Genomic DNA, 16343 nt, shown 5'->3' with positions numbered 1-16343 from the left:
GTTGGGGTGAGATGATATCTCATTGTAGTTTTGATCTGCATTTCTCTAATGGCTAATGATCGTGAGCATTTCTTCGTGTGTCTGTTAGCTGCCTGGATATCTTCTTTTAACCACACTTTCTCCAGAAAATATCTGAAAATCATCCACACTAGGGTATAAATGACTGGTAACACCTATTCTCTATGGCATTACAGGGCTCAAAGATTTAAACTAAAGGAAATTCTGACAGTAGCCCAGGAAAGGGAAGGTGTTTGGGAAAGGGTAGAGAGGTGTCCAGAACTCCCGTAATGATGGTACCACAGCATGATGAATCAGAAGCTGGGACTCTAGCCCCAGTTTCCCCTAAAACTATCCCTCTGGGTGATATTAGCCCAGCCAGTTCTCTAAATCTCCTCTTCTTTAAAAATAGGAGAAAAAATAATATGGGAAGAAAAAAATCCATTCTCCGCTTAACTCACAGTGTTACTGTGAGGTTTATATGAGGTCGCAGACGTGGTAGCATGTGGCAAGGCTTAAGACATTTGGAAAATATGACTATGATTTTTACTGTGATTTCTTTTCTGACTCTGCATGAGATCAGCCCTTACTTCCCATGCCTGAGATTGGGTAGGTGGGCCCCTTTAATCCCTGACAGTCAGTGATTCTCCAGGACCAGAAGCATCAGCATCACCGGGGAACATGTTAGAAATGCAGATTCTCAGGCCCTACCCCAGATTGCCTGAGTCAGAAACTCTGACGATGGATGGGGCCCAGCAATCCGTGTTTTCACAAGCCCTCCAGGTGTCCCTGATGCACACTAAAGATTGAGAGACACTGGTCTAATTCTACCCTTCAGAGAGGCAGTGCATCATTATTGCTACAAGTTCCCAAACTACCAGGTTTGAATCCCAGCTCCATGAGTGACTTGCTTTGTGACCACTCTGTGCCTCAATTTCCCCGTACATGAAATGGGGATGATAATAGTTCCTACTGCACAGGGTTGTTGGGAAGATGAAATAAATTCACGTAAGTAAAGTACTTAAGAGTACTGTCTATTAGATAGCTAATGATGTTACCTATTTCAAAATTAAATTGAATTTGTTTGGGAATGTCTCAACTTCCTTTGCGCTAATTAATGGCACTCCCTCCACTCTCCACAATGATCCTGCTCAGCAAGATGTGGGAATCCTAGGTGCAGAGCAGCCACAGTGAAACCTCTGCCTCTGGAGCAGTCACAGGGGGACAAGATGTTACATGTCTTGAGAGCCTGCTCTGTGCCAGGCACATTACTGGTCACCCTCCCAGCCATCCTTTGAGGTAGGCATCATTATCCCCATTTTACAGATGAAGCTGCCAGGGAAGGAACGTGTCCCGGTCACATAGTGCTGGACAGCAGCAGAGTTGTAATATAAGCCCAAATCTAGCCAAATCCTGAGCCATCGTTCTTTCCACACCAGCATGCTGCCCCGCAAAGGATAGTGGACACAGCTTCTTTGATCCTGGAACTGGACCTGTCTCTGAACTTCACCACCTCTACCATACCTCACCATCTTCTCAAACTCAGGGGAGGGAGGAGGGAGGGACAGAAGGAGACCTGTCCAAAGAAAACAAGGTGGACAGCAGAGGTAGTCTCCCAACTCCAAACACTGGAGGGGCTGTCCTACTGAAGAGAAATTAAATATGCTTGGCTTGGCCCTGGAGAGGATTCCCAGGACTGAGAGGTGGAATCAGGGAGACAGAAACTAATTTCAGCTCAAATGGAGGAAGACTGTCCTAAGGAAAAATAAGCTACTCCCTGGAGGGAGTAAGCTCCCCATCACTTGAAGTATTCAAGGACTTTAGGTGCTAGACAGTGATTCAGGCATTGGATTTTGGATTAGAATTGATGGCCATTTAGATTTCTTTCAAAGCTAAGACTCAGTGGTTCCATGCAAGTGCTGGGGCAGGCAATGGGCAAAGGCGGGTAAAACACAGAGTGGCAGGGACATGTCTGAACTTGGAAACCAATCAGAGTCCTTTGGGCAGCCTTGCCTGACCTGCCCTAGACAAAGCCTAAATTCCAGCTGCTGGCACTGCCCATGGCTTTCTGCCCCCCATACCCACCCCAACACACACACACACACACACACACACAGACACACCCCACCCCACCCCACCCCACCCCACCCCATGCTCTGGCTCTGTGGTTTGTGGTCTTTGTAGGCAAAAGCCCACAGATGGCAGTGCTAGTGCCATGCCCAGCTGCCCTGCCTGGAAGGGCCTGCTGTGTGCCCCCCTTCTGGGTCAGGATTCATCAATAGGACCCATTCTTTGTTCCTGTGATTTCTCAGAGCCAGCTGTGGTTACCATAGAGACTCAGCCAAGGATACAGGGGGCAGAGCTGCTGGCTTTGGGAGCTGTAGATTAAATTTCACCATTAGATATTATTCATTCCTTTGGACCTTGACAATATGGACCCCAGGTGCCACCCTGGTCTAATCCCGTGGCCATTACAGACATCATTAATCAATCACAGCATCTTTCCCACTGACCCTGGGTTTGGCTCATTGCTCACACTGTTCTTCAGGCAGCCTCTGTCAGTTAAACTAGAGTTGGCACAGGAGATGAAAACCATTTTCTATCCTTGCTCTGGTCCATGATGTTGTTCCGTGAGAGATTAAATCACAGAATATTAGAGATAATCTAACATTACCTCCTCGTTTTACAGACTGCAAAACAAAGGCTCAAACAACTTTCTTGCCTGAGGTCGCGTTAGAAATGCAAACAAACTAAGGAAAAAATATCAACTAAAACTTGTACCAGACACGGGAAATCAGGGGTAGAAAGGAGGAATGTGTTGTCACAGTATGGGGAGAGCAACTAGGGTCACACAGCAGTGTGTGTATAAATTTTTGTATGAGAAACTAACTTGAACTGTAAACTTTCATTTAAAGCACAATTTAAAAAAAAAAAAACGTGTACCAGGCTTTACAGTTTGTAAAGCAGTTTGACGACCACCATTTAAGACTCACAGCATCCCAATGAGGCAGTCATGTCCACTTCCATCTGGTTGATAAGTCGGTGAGACACAGAGTGATCAGGAAAGCTATCTGAGCTCAAACAGCCAGAAGGTGGCCAAGACAGACCTGGAACTCAAATGGCTGCACTCTGACTCTCTTGTTCATTCCCAGCCTATGGGCTCCAAATGCTGGAGGCCCACGGAGTTACTATCAGAGCCCTTTGAAGCCACACTCACAATAAGCACTACGCATCAGATTTTTAAAAGTTTCACAATATTGATTTGACCACATTCCAAATATGTATGCAGCTGCAATGATCAACAAGACACAGAAATCTTTAAACGCATTCTTGAAGTCATTAGCTTTTTGTCGTTATCCATTTTTTCAATCAATCAATAATAAAAGTATAACTGTCATGGGAAGGTCAATGAAACTTTGGCATTCGAAAGGGGTTCTCCTATGAGGTGGCCGAGTCCTGGCTCCTTTGATCTTGGACTCTGATGTCCATGAAGAAGATTAAATTATATATACCGTATGTTAATTGTAATAATTAAAATATGATATTTTCATAAGCAAACCGAGTTACACTAAAAACATTTAGTAACCCAAAACCCACCGCCATTGAGTCAGTTCTGACTCATAGCGGCCCTACAGGACAGAGTTGAACTGCCCCATTGGGTTTCCAAGGCTGTAAATCTTTACGGAAGCAGACTGCCACGTCTTTCTCCCACAGAGAGGCTGGTCGGTTCGAACTGCCGACTGCCGACCTTTCGGTTAGCAGTCAACTGCTTTAACCACTGTGCCACCAGGGCTCCTTCAAAAACATCTAATAAAATGATACATAAAATTCAAAAAAAGAAATGGGGCTTCTCATTGCTAGATTCAACTCCCGGTTTACAGGAAATGCAGAAGGTTGTTAAACACACCTAGGGATATAACAAGGAGCACAACCAGACTGTGAAACTACAGGACAAACGGTGCGGGTTCTTTAACAAATGAATTTCCAACAACCAACACGACAGAGGAGGAACCTTAAAAGAGGCTTAGACATATCAACAAATGGTAATGCATGGGACCTTACCTGAATCTTGATTTGAAAAAAAAAAACAAATTGTAATTAAAAATTTATGGCAATTAGGAGACAATTGGAAATTTGAAAACTGACCAGTTAATTGATGAATTAGGGATTATTGTTAATATTCTGGGGTACAATAATGGTATTATAGTGATGTAAACAAAAAAAGGAGTCCTTCCCTTTTAGAGATACATATTGAAATATTTAAGGATGAAATGATATGATGCTTAGGGTTGCTTCAAAAGAATATCAGAGTTGGGGAAGAGGTGGGGTGAGGGCAGGGCAGGACTGGGTGATGAGTAATGGGGGTTCCTTATTCTGTTCTATTTCTGTGAATAGTCCAAATTCTCTATAGTAAGAAAAGAGTGGGGGCTGGTAGATGAAAAGTGACAAAATACTGATAATTGTTAAAGCTGGGTGATTCTACTGTGTTGAAAATTTCTACAATAAAAAGTTAATAAAATAAGACAATGGATTCTCATATTCAGAAAAGTTGGGAACCACTGTGCTAAGTTATCTGAATCTAGTCCTTGACATCTTAGTATGTTGAGCTGGTTCCTTTTCAGGGACAGCTGTCTGGGCAGGGCTTTCAACCAGTTTGTTCCGGGTTTGAACCCCTGCTGAGAATTTGTATTTCCACCCCAGATATACTGAATCAGAATCTACATTTTAACAAGATCCCCAGGTGATTCTTATATGTAATAAATGTTGAGAACCACTGCTCTACCAGTGGTTCTCAGAACTGGTCCCTAACCAGCTTTAGCATCGCCTGCGAACTTGTTAGAAATGCAAATTCTCAGCAGGGGTTTGAACCAGAACAAATGGTTGGAAGTCCTGGAATCTACTTATTAACATGAATTACCCAGTACTTGTTTTGGAGCAAGCACTTCATGCTTGTAATCTCATTTAATCCTCCCAACAACCCTTTGAGATAGTTATTATCCTCCCCATTTTACAGATGAGGAAACACAGGCTGGGGTAAGTTTGGCAACTTGCTCAAGATCAGGTAGGTAGCCAGAAGTGTGGAGCCATCTGCTGCCAATGTCCTCTCTCACTATCACCCTACTGCAAACCATGAGGTAAATCCCACTTCTCTGAGCCTCAGGTACCTCCTTAAGGACTGCAGTAAGGTTAAACGTAATTTTTTTTTCTCTAATGGTATCTTGAGAAGTGATGCAGATGAAGGAAGCGCCTTCTAGTGCATACAGCACAAGGCGTAAGGCCAAGAGCCCTGGACTGGGAGGTGGTGGTGAAAAAAAAACAAACCCGTTGCCATCAAGTTGATTCCAACTCATACTGACCCTACAGGACAGAGTAGAACTGCCCCCATGGGGTTTCCAAGAGGTGGCTGGTCGATTCGAACTACCGACCTTTTGGTTAGCAGCTGAGCTCTTAACCACTGTGCCACCAGGGCTCCAAGATGGCGGTAGGAGGCTGAATTTTAGACCTAGCTCTGCCATTAGCCAGGCTCGTTCCTCTTGTGCCTCAGCTTCCTCATCTGTATAATTCAGAGTTGAAGGACATGAGCTCTAAACCCCTTTCAGATCAATGCTCTGGGACTTGGAGTCCAAGTTAATCACACCCTCCAAGGCTGTTCCAACCAAACCGCCTGCTCGGCAGCAAATGAGCAGGAGCCAGTCTCCAAATAGTTTTCACTTAGAGAAGCCCCCTCCCCCAGCACCTTAGAATCCAGGCTGGGGCAGTCAGAAGGGGGAGTCAGAGGAGGGCAGGGCTCTTCCAGCTTCCTCACAGCATGGCCCATATGGAGGGCCCCTGTAGTGGCTACAGTTCTGCCCCAGCCCCGAGGTATGACCTTGCCCAGTCTCCTTCCCTCCCTGAGCCTCCGACTCCTCCTCTGGAATGAAGGGGTTGGGCAGGGAAGTGGAAGGCTCCTGCCAGCTCTGACGTTTATTATTTCAGGACTCCTCAGCCTCTTGCTGTTTTCCTTCCTGTGCCCCCTCTGTAGGGCCTCCACAGACGTCTCCCCAGCGGGGCCCCTGTTCAGCCTTGCTAGCTCAGTTGCCCCTAGCAGAGTGGTGGGAAGCAGGGAGGAAGAGGGGTTGCAGGAAGGGAACCACACCCTCGATGTGTGCTGAGAACTCTGCAAACCCCAAGTTTCCTGGCTGGGATTTTCCTTGGGAGACTGCTCGGCAGTGATGAGCTAAGAGAGTAAGAACTCTGCTGCACTGACCGCCAAAGGTTGCCGCCAGACCCCTGGATCCAAGCCCTGAATTCCACTGCACCCTGGGGAGAGCCCCGCCTGCCCTCTTGGATAGAACAGGGAAGGGTCCAGTGTCCCGTCCTCTGAGTTCCCTTGACAACCTGGTCGATTCCCTCCCTACCTCCCTATAGGACTTAACATCCATCGCTAATGCCTTAAACACCAATCAGCCCTACCAAACTCTGCAATTTCCTAAATGTGCCAGGCTGCTCACTCTGCCTGGAGTCTTTCCCCCATTCTGCCTAGAGTCTTTCCCCCATTCTGCCTAGTACGTCTTATCTTTCCTGACTCCCCATCACAACAGAACTGGCCCCTCCTGCCTCAATAGCACTCTGTGCCCACTACAGGCTTTTGTAAGAGCACTTGAGGCCCCTACTTACCACGTGTCTGACCTCTCCGCAGGGAGAAAACTCTAGAAGGGCAAGGGGTGTCTCATTCACCTAGCACAGGGCCTAGCACATGGGTATCAGTAAAGGTTTGTAGAATGAATGGATGAATACAAGCAAGGCCGTATGAAAAACTCGTTGCAGTTGAGTCGATTCCGACTCATAGCAACCCTATAGGAAAGAGTACAACTGCCCCATAGGGTTTCCAAGGAGCAGCTGGTGGATCTGAACTGCCAAGCTTTTGGTTAGCAGCTAGGCTCTTAACCACTGTGCCACCAGCGCTCCTAAATGCAGCAGACTTTAAGAGCTCAGGCTTTTACATCACACTTTCCTAAGTGTGTCCCAGTACTGTTAGCTATGTAACCCAGGGCAAGTGACTTAGCCTCTCTGAACCACCATTTCCCCACCTGTCAAACGGGGGATAATAACAGCACCTGGCACAACAGTTAAGCACTCAGCGGCTAGCCAAAATGTTGGTGATTCAAACCTCCCCAGAGGCTCACAGGAAGAAGACCTCGAGATCTGCTTCTGTAAAGATTACAGCCCAGAAAATCCTACGGGACAGTTCTACTCTGTCACATGGGGTCACTATGAGTTGGAATTGACTTGATGTCACCCAACAACAACATCCACAATGGACTCAAACAAACCAGTGATCATGAAGATGGCACGGGACATAGCAACTTTTCATTCCGTTATACATAAGGTTGCCATGAGTCAGAGCACCTAGCCCAGTACACGGCACATAGCTCCACGGTAGCTGACCTGACCAGCAGACACCTTTTCTGTATCCTCAGGTGTCCAATAATGGAATCACCTGGAGGGCTGAAAAAAAAATAAGGATGTTTGGCTTCACCTTAAATCTGTTAAGTCAGAGTTGGGGTGGGGGGGCGGTGAGCAGGCTTCTGGAGGGTAGTAAGTGGTGACACATGGCTCTGGGCTTTATGGCAGTCCATTCTTAAGTGCAAAGTTGTCCATAAGTCAGACGTTCTAACACGGGGTGGGGGTGGGGGGACTGCCTGTATATGGAAAGCAGTTACAAGAGTGCCTAGTACTCTGTGTCTGCTATTCCTATTTTTATTGCTTTTAAAGCAACCCAGACACCATGGATGAACGCTGAAAACACTAAGTGAAAGAAGCCAGACAAAAAAGGCTATATATTGTATGATTCCATTTATATTAAACATCCAGAATAGGAAAATCCATACAGACAGAAAGTAGATTAGAGGTTGCCAGGGCCTGGGGGAGAGGAGGTAGGAAGTGACTGCTAATAGGTACTGAAGTTTCTTTTTGGGGTGATGGGAATGTTCTGGAATTAGACAGTAGTGATGACTGCACATTGTACTGAACTGTATACTTTAAAATGGTTAAAACAGTAAATTTTACATTACATGAATTTTATCTCAATTTAAAAGCAGCCCAAGTAACATATGACCCAGACAGACTGCAGTGTGCAGCCAGGACTGAGTACTTCTGGGTAGGCTCTGAACAAATGTTTGATGAAGACATGAAGGGATGGGACAGAGCAAAGGGCAGAGCTGAGGGAAGAATCTGCCTTGTCCAAATCAGGCTCAGGTACTAATTCCTGTACACTTCCAAAGTATATAAGATCTCTCTTCTTGCTTTGGCTGCCAGGACGGCACAGACAATTTTAGCGTTCAATCGTGGTAATTACCTCATCCCTGTTTCCTGGTGCCATTCTCCCCTTTTCTCTTGTGGTTCCTGATCTCTTTAAGTACCTTGTGTTCAGGTGTACTTGCGTTTTTAGTAAAAATTTTGGAAAATTATTAAGTACCTGCTTTATGCCAGGTATATGCTAGACGTTTTATATGTAGTCCCCTCAAACAACTCCATAAAATACTTATTATCATCCCTGATTTACAGATGGAGAAACAGATTCAGAAAGGTTAAGTCATTGCCTAAGATCACACAGCCAATAGGAATTCAAACCCAGGTCTGTCTCACTTCAGTTACTGGAATCTCTCCATAGACAGTCACATCCCTGTATCCACAGCTGTGGGTTGTCGATCATCTTTTCACCAACATAAGTCTTCCTTCTCCTACCCAGATGGGGACCTTGTCTAGTCATCTTCATACTTCAGGTCCTACATTCTGCCTTTGTACACAGTAGGTGTTCAATAAATGCAGTTTAATGGTTACCAACTTTAAGTGGGCAGGCAATAGCTTACCACACTAGTCTTCACCCAATGATCATCAGAGTCACCTGGGGTACTGCTGAACTGCTCACTTGCCCAGGTCTCACCCCTAGAGGATTCTAATTCAGTTGGTCTGGGTGTAGACCCAGGCATCTGAGGTTCTTATGAGCTCTGCCACGGTCAAAAACCAGTAGAGTTAAAGGGCCTTCCACAGCTATTCCCAGCTCAGCCTCCCATGCACTCCAAAGTGCCTCCAGTGTCCCGGGTGTGGCTGAGGCACAATGTTCCCAGGACAAAGGGAGCCTGAGGAACTCACTGTGCCCCTGTGGGCCTCACTGTCTCATATGCTTTGGGCTCAAGCACCAGGCTCATCAAAAGGACTTTCTAGCAGCAACCTCTGTCCGAGGACTCTGCGATCAAATCACCTTCAGGGAAAGCACTTTCCTTCTGCTCTAACCTGAAGCTCCAGTTTCTGTCCCCAAACCTGCCTATGTCACTTCAGTGGCCAGAAACAGATGAACATCAGGAAAGCAAATGAGTGCTGAAGAAGACTGAAATTTGGGGAGAGGAGGAGACTGAAAGACTGGGCTCGAGGCCGGCAACTCCGGGAAGACCCTCTGCCCTTGGGCAGAGGCAGCCTGGTATGTCAAAGGGGCTGGGCTCGATGGAACTGGGTTCCAATCCCATCCTAGAAAACCCCCTTGGCCCCAGATCCCTTCAGCCACCAACCCCTCCACGTGTCTGCCCCCTTCTCAGGAAATCTTCTCATTTGCCACCTCCTCAAATCAGTCCAGGCTGGAGCGGAGGGGAAAATATCACTAAAACTGTCTTTAAGACAACCAACGACCTTCATGTTGCCAAATCCAGGTGTGTGTCATCTTCTTATTCTACCTCTGGACATCTGGGCAGCACTTGACAAAGCCAAGCATTGCTCCCTCCTGAAACACTGCTCTCTTGGCTTGTGAGGCACCGCACTCTTCTTGGTTTTCCTCCTTCCTCACTGGTAGCTCCTTCTCAGTCCTCCTTATTAACGCCTCTTCCTCTCCCAATTTCTCATGCTGGAGCTCCCCAGAGCATCGGCCTGGCTGCTCTTGATTACTCTCCAGAGATGATCTTATCCATCCTCACAGCTTTAAATACCAGTTAAAGCAATGAATGCAAAATGAGGCTTATGGGCTACCTGCATGAACTCTCTTGGGGTGCTTGCTAAAAATGTAGATTCTCAGACACCTCTGTAAGCTGGAAACCTGCTGTCAGGGACATTTGTCATCTTTTGCCAGTCTGGTATGTGAAACTCCTTCCAATGCCTAGGGAATTACTTGATGTGTGAGTCTTAGCAGAGCCTGCCTCATCCTATAAAAGCTGAAAAGACCAATTCTTGCTTTCCTAGCCTCCCTTGCAGCTAGGGTAGAGGCACGTGACCTAGACTTAACCAATCAGAGGCACTCACCACAGACTGAATCAGGAGCAGAAAGAGTGGAAAGATCCACTGTAATGCTGGTGCCAATAGCACTGATGGTGCCTAGTGTCCAGGGGACAGTGGCAGTACAAGCTGCGGCATTTAGTGCATGGCAGCAGTGTCCTCACCAAACTGACTAGTGTCATGACTTCCACTGAGATTTTGACTGCTGCCAGCCTCCCTTGTTCCTGCTTGGTTCTCCAGCTTTCCAGAAATTCTGTGAGCTATTAAATATTCTTTTTCAATAAACTCCTTTTCTGTTTAAATTAGCTCAGGTTAGTTTCTGTTGTTTGCAATAAGAATCCTACGATACATCCAGTAAATCAGAGTCTTTGGGAATGATGTCTGAAATTCTGTACTGTAACACGTTTGCCAAGTGATTCTTACACAGATGCAAGTTTGAGACCTATCATCTCAAAATATCTATCTCCAGTCCATTCCTTTCCCCCTGAGCCCCAGACTCATACATGCCTTCTTGATATTTCCACTTGGGTGTCTCAAAGATGTATACACAGAATTCTTGATTTTTCCCAAAACTGTTCTCCTCCCAGACTTTCCTTCATGGCAGCTCCCTTCATCAAAAATTTGGAAACCATTCTTGATCACTCCCCACATTTCACTCCACCAGCAACTTTTGATATTACTACTTGTAAAATACCTCTAGAATCCATCCACTTTTCTTCTCTAATAATCACAACCCTATCTATACCACCATCATCTCTTCCCTAAACAACTACAACAGTCTCCTTATTGGTCTCCTTGGGTCATCTCCTGCCCCTTCCAATCTAGTTTCCACAAAGCAGCTGATATAATCTTTCTAAATTATCTATTGCTACCAGGACCTGAATACGATCTAGCCCCTGCCTACCTTCCCAAACTCATCTGGTGTGGCTCTTCCATTTGTCTACCACCATGCTTCTGCTGCTTTGGCCTCCTTTTACCATCACAGGGCCTTTGCCTAAGCTGTTCCCTCCATCTAAGAGTGTCCTCACACCAATACTCCCTATTAATGCTCCTTTTTTTTGTTTTCCTCTTTTATTCTTCTGTTATTCAACGAGTATTTTCTGAGCACCTACCATGGGCCAGGTGCTATGGTAAACACTAGAGATATAATGGTAAGATTAGATTCTATTCTCACGGAGTTCAAAATCTAGTGAGATTGATTTTAATAAATTAATTATACAAATAAATGTAAAATTTATCTATGATGTGTGTTGCAAAGGAGGGAGATACAGTGCTATTAGGAAGAACTGAGCTCAAATAAAAGCAGAGAGATCAGTTAGGAGGCCACTGCCTATTCCAGGGGACAGATATGGTGGCTTGGACTAGGAGAGAGATGTACTGAAGTGGGTAGACTGCAGAGACCTTGGTGAATGTCATGGATTGACTTGTGTGTACCAATTTGGCTGTGTCATGATTCCCGGTATTGTGTGATTGTCCACCATTTTGTCATCTGATGTGATTTTCCTATGTGTTGTAAATCCTGCCTCTATGATGTTAATGAGGGGAGATGGGTGGCAGTTGTGTTGATGAGGCAGGACTCAATCTACGGTATTGGATTGTGTCTTGAGCAGTCTCTTTTCGGATATAAAAGAGAGAAGTGAGCAGAGATGGGGGACCTCATACTACCAAGAAAGCAACACCAGGAGCAGAGTGCGTCTGTTGGACCTGGGGTTCCTGCCCGGAGAAGCTCCTAGTCCAGGGGAGGATTGATGAGAAGGATCTTCCTCCAGAGCCGAAAGAGAGAGAAAGCCTTCCCCTGGAGCTGATGCCCTGAATTTGGACTTCTAGCCTACTAGAATGTGAGAAAATAAATTTTTCTTTGCTAAAGCCATCCACTTGTGCTATTTCTGTTATAGCAGCACTAGATGACCAAGACAGTGATGAAGTGTGTATGTGGAGATGTGAGGCTTCTGGCTTGTGTAACAGAATACAGGGAGATACCACTCACTGAGAAGGGATCACTGAAAGGGCCAGCCTGGAGGGAAAGTTCTTGAGTATAGTTTTGAACACACTGAGACATCTAAGTGACACTGTCATGGGAGGAGTTGGATATACGGGACTAAGCAGGAGGTATAAGTGCGTGAGTCATCCAGAGATGGGAGGTAACTGAAGCCAAGGGTGTGGATGAGACTGCCCAGGGAGAAAGGCTAGCACGTAAAGGGACGAGGGCCCAGGACTAAACCTCGCGGAATGTTTCATGAAGAGGATGAGCCTTTATGCCACTTAACACAATGTGCAGTTACTGACTTATTTGCTTGTTTACCTGTTTCCTGTCTGTCTTCCCTGAGACGACTGCAAGCCCCAAGGGGCAGAGACTGCATCTGTGCTCCTCAGCAGTGTTTCTACCCAGTGCCTGGCACAGAGCAATTCCCGATATTTGTTGGATTAACCTAATCCCAGCTTCCCTCTTTACTAGCTGTCTGATGTTGGGCAAGGTATTAACCTCTCTGAGCCTCAGTCTTCTCACCTCTAGAATGGTGATAATATTACTTTCTTCATAGAGTCGCTGTAAAGATAAAATGAGTTAATTTGTACAAAGAATCTATATGGCATGATGCACACAGAAATGAACCATTCTCTTAAGTCTCTACTTATTAATGTAGAAAATGGGAAGAAATTACTCAGTGGAGCATCCAATAATCTAGGGAAGAGCAGGATCAGGCAGCCAACCTTCTCCTGCCACTAAGCCAGTCCCTCATTCAATGGGGTAAAGGGGAGGGTACACCAAGTCCCTCTTTTCTTGGGGCCAAAATTGGTTTTTCTCCCAGGCTCTTCCCATTAGTCAGTGAGTTCACTCACTTTTCCTCTCTACTTAATGAAGTTCTTCCAACCTTGAAGGCCCAGCTATAAGTCTCACCTCTTCCAGGAAGCTCTCCCTGACTATAGCAGTCCTCACTGCTCTCTCCCTCTCTCCATTGGCCTCTTTCAGAACTGACTATACCTGTCACTGGGCACTTGGGACAGACTCCTGGGGTTCCTACTTCTCTTCCTAAGAGAGGCTTTATCGTCCTAACCAGCCAGCAAATCAGAGCAGCATCTTTATGTCCTTGGTGTCTAGCACAGAACTGGACAGAGCACAGGCCTTGGAGTCAGACAGACCAGCTGTGTGATACAGGACAACTGCTTTAACCTCTCTGGGCCTGGTTTTACCTGTGTTATTAAGAATAACAATGAGATGATGGATATAAAGGGACCCAGGACTGGAAGAGGCTGGTTGCTGGAATAATTATCCTAATACTCCCTTACATGTGTAGTGTTTCACAGTTAAAAACAAACAACTGTAACAATGCAGTGAGGTAATCAGGGAGGGATTATTAGTCCTATTTTACAGATGAAATAACTGAGGCAAGGAGAAGTTACATAGGGAGGACAGGCAGATGGACTTTAGCAGGAAAGAGAAAAGTACCAGGGGTTAGAAGACCTGGGTAGAAATGCCAGTTCTTCCCCTATCCAGCTGTGTGAGCTTGGACAAGTCTCTTGCCCTCTCTGGACATCAACTTGCTCATCTTAAGTGAGAGAGTTCCTAGTTATCTCTATCTTAAAGTCTCCCTCAGCCCTGACATTCTAGTCTTCTGTGATCTGCCCAGGGTCCTTCCCAGCAGGACTGCAAAAAGGGGCTGCAAGTCCCATGCCAGAGTCCCTAGTTACTCCCAGGAAACCAGCCGGGACTGGAAGATTTGATTTGAAAATTCAGTTGTGCTTTGATTCAGCCAACTGGAGCTTCAAGTCTTGGGGGGGGGAGGGTTGGGGGGTGGGTAAGTCATACCCAGAACTGGGGGGAAAAATGCCAGCATCAAACTACATGTAAATATGAACACAAACGCAAAACCAAACCGGAAACCTCAGGAAAGTCCATTCCAAAGGTCAGATTCTAACTTTTTGGGCACAGAAATGCTGAAGAGAAAAGTTTCATTTAGGTGCCACAAGACCTTCTATTGCAAAAATGAACACTCGCAGGCACCGAAGGCAAAGGAGGCTTGGTTTTGTCTAGTATGAACTGGGGCAAAGCTGAGCCTTGACTAGAGCCTGCTGCAGCCTCCAGACCCATTCTGAGGCCCCCTCCCCCGACACACACAAGTGCTTACACAAACACAGAAAGCCAGGCAGGGCCAGATGCACGGGCATAAATGGGCATTTCTGTCCATGGGGAAGGATTCATTGTGCAGCCCCCTCCTCCCGCTCCTCTTTGACTAAACATTCTAATGAATGACCTGGAGAGGAGGGTGAACTGTGAAATCCCAGAAGGCACTGAACTCTTCCAGGTGGTGAAATGCAAGGCTATGAAGATACACCTGAGGAAGCTCCCCCCAGGAGGAGGCTGTGCAGCAATAAGTTTCCCTGTGAGCCTCCGAGTAAAATATAATCCAAATTCATGTGCAGTAGGGATCCAGGCTACTGGTTCTGCTCAAGGAAGGAAGCCAAAGGTTACCGGCCGCTGCTTTTTTTTTGTTGTTGTTGTTTCTTATTTTAATTAAAACACATATGCCTACTATGTGCAAAGCACTAGGCCAGGTTCCAAAGAGAAATGAGAATGAAAGAGACCCAGTTACTGTCTAAAGAAGTCCATCAATTAACCTGATGATAATCATTCCATTTATCAAGATGTATGCAAATTCACCCAGGGTCCACCCTGAGCGCCTCAAAAGAAAAGCCTGGCAATCTACTTTCAAAAAATCAGCCATTGAAAAACCCTATGGAGCAAAGTTCTACTCTGACACACATGGGATCACCATGACTTGGCATCAACTCTGTGGCAACAACAACAACATGCTTTACACACACTGCCTCATGAAATACCATAGCCCCGTGAGGTAAACATTATTATCCCCATTTTACAGATGTCAAAAGTAGGACTCAAACAGATTGGGTCACATGCCCAAGCTCACACAGCTGGTAAATTGCAGAGTCAGAATTTGAACACAGGTCTGCTTCCCCAAAGCTGATGCTCTTTCCACAGTCCTCTGTTACCCTTACCAAGCAATACAAACAGACTGGGAGATGGAGGTTCAGCCAGCCAGGCAAGAAGAGGAGAGGTTTCCCAAGACATTGGCCCAGTGTATTATCAAAAGTCCTACTAAGCCCTGTATCTGCCACACACAGTAGGTACCCAGTACACTAATGGTAAAGGATGGAAGACAAGAGCTGAGGTCCAAAATGTCACCCAAAATTCAGGGCATCCTCCAAAAGGGAGCTGCAAAAACATGTTACTCTCCACTGGCACAAAGCCGCAGGGTGTCTACCCTAGAATATTCCAAGCAGAGGAGCCAAAGAAAGCTGCAGCAGGTCGGAAAAAGAGGAATGAGCTCCAATGAGCCTGAGAATGGGGTGGGGCACTCTACAAGGGCGAAGAAAGGGCCTGGGACGCTTTGCTCGAAAGACAAAGAGGAAAGGGGAGGAGAGAGAACACTATAAACTTGCCAACAGCCTGGCCAAGGTGAACCCCGGCTCCTGGCGCCTTCCCATTCACATTCATTCCACAAACACTGGCCAAATCTCAAAGACAAGGGAGAGGGGGCTCCCTGCAGCCTGGGATAAGTAAGTTCAGCACAGAGGCAGGGAAGGCCTGCTTCTCAGAAGGGGAGTGACTTGGGGAGCAAACTTGTGGGGCTCCAAAGACGAAAACACAAGCCGATGCAGTAAGGCCCGGAGCAAACACTCTTGCGACGGGACTGGTCACCAAAAGCGTTTGGGGTATGTCCCCCAACCTTTGAAGTCTGTCATCGAGGTGCGCTCGAGACACCCACTAACGGCCCCTAGGGCCCTCCCCTGGCCTCGACGGTGAGGACGCAAACGTTTGAGATGCGCTCAGTTCTCGCAGACCTAGGAGGCAGGTTTCTGGGGCGCATGTTAAGGGCTATCGCAGTTCCAGTCATGCTTGTGAAGGTCAAGGCCAGGCCCTGCCCGGACCCCGACCGCTCCCGCCCTGGTCCCCTCACCTCCTCCCGCGCCAGCACCGCCCCCCGGCACCGGGGCATCTTAGCGGCGAAGGCCACGGCCCCGGCCGGAGAGCTGAGGTCCTCCGCGGTGACGGCCAGGAACTCGGCGACGCTGAGCTGCTCCGGCAT

At 46.7% G+C, this 16343-nt stretch overlaps 1 protein-coding gene across 2 annotated transcripts in view; it reads right to left on the bottom strand.

Moving 5' to 3' along the window:
- Nucleotides 1–16343, bottom strand: part of ASAP3 (ArfGAP with SH3 domain, ankyrin repeat and PH domain 3) — a 43400-nt gene extending 27057 nt beyond the window's left edge. For both annotated transcript variants that reach the window (XM_004377133.1, XM_004377134.1), the window contains exon 1: nucleotides 16215–16343. In XM_004377133.1, the coding sequence (XP_004377190.1) occupies nucleotides 16215–16343 (129 nt within the window). The remainder of the gene's footprint in view (nucleotides 1–16214) is intronic.

Source organism: Trichechus manatus, unplaced genomic scaffold (genome assembly GCF_000243295.1).
Source record: "Trichechus manatus latirostris isolate Lorelei unplaced genomic scaffold, TriManLat1.0 scaffold00048, whole genome shotgun sequence".
In the NCBI taxonomy this organism is placed as follows: Eukaryota; Metazoa; Chordata; class Mammalia; order Sirenia; family Trichechidae; genus Trichechus; species Trichechus manatus.
Note: the sequence above shows the minus strand (reverse complement) of the source record. Positions and strands in the feature narration are given on the sequence as shown.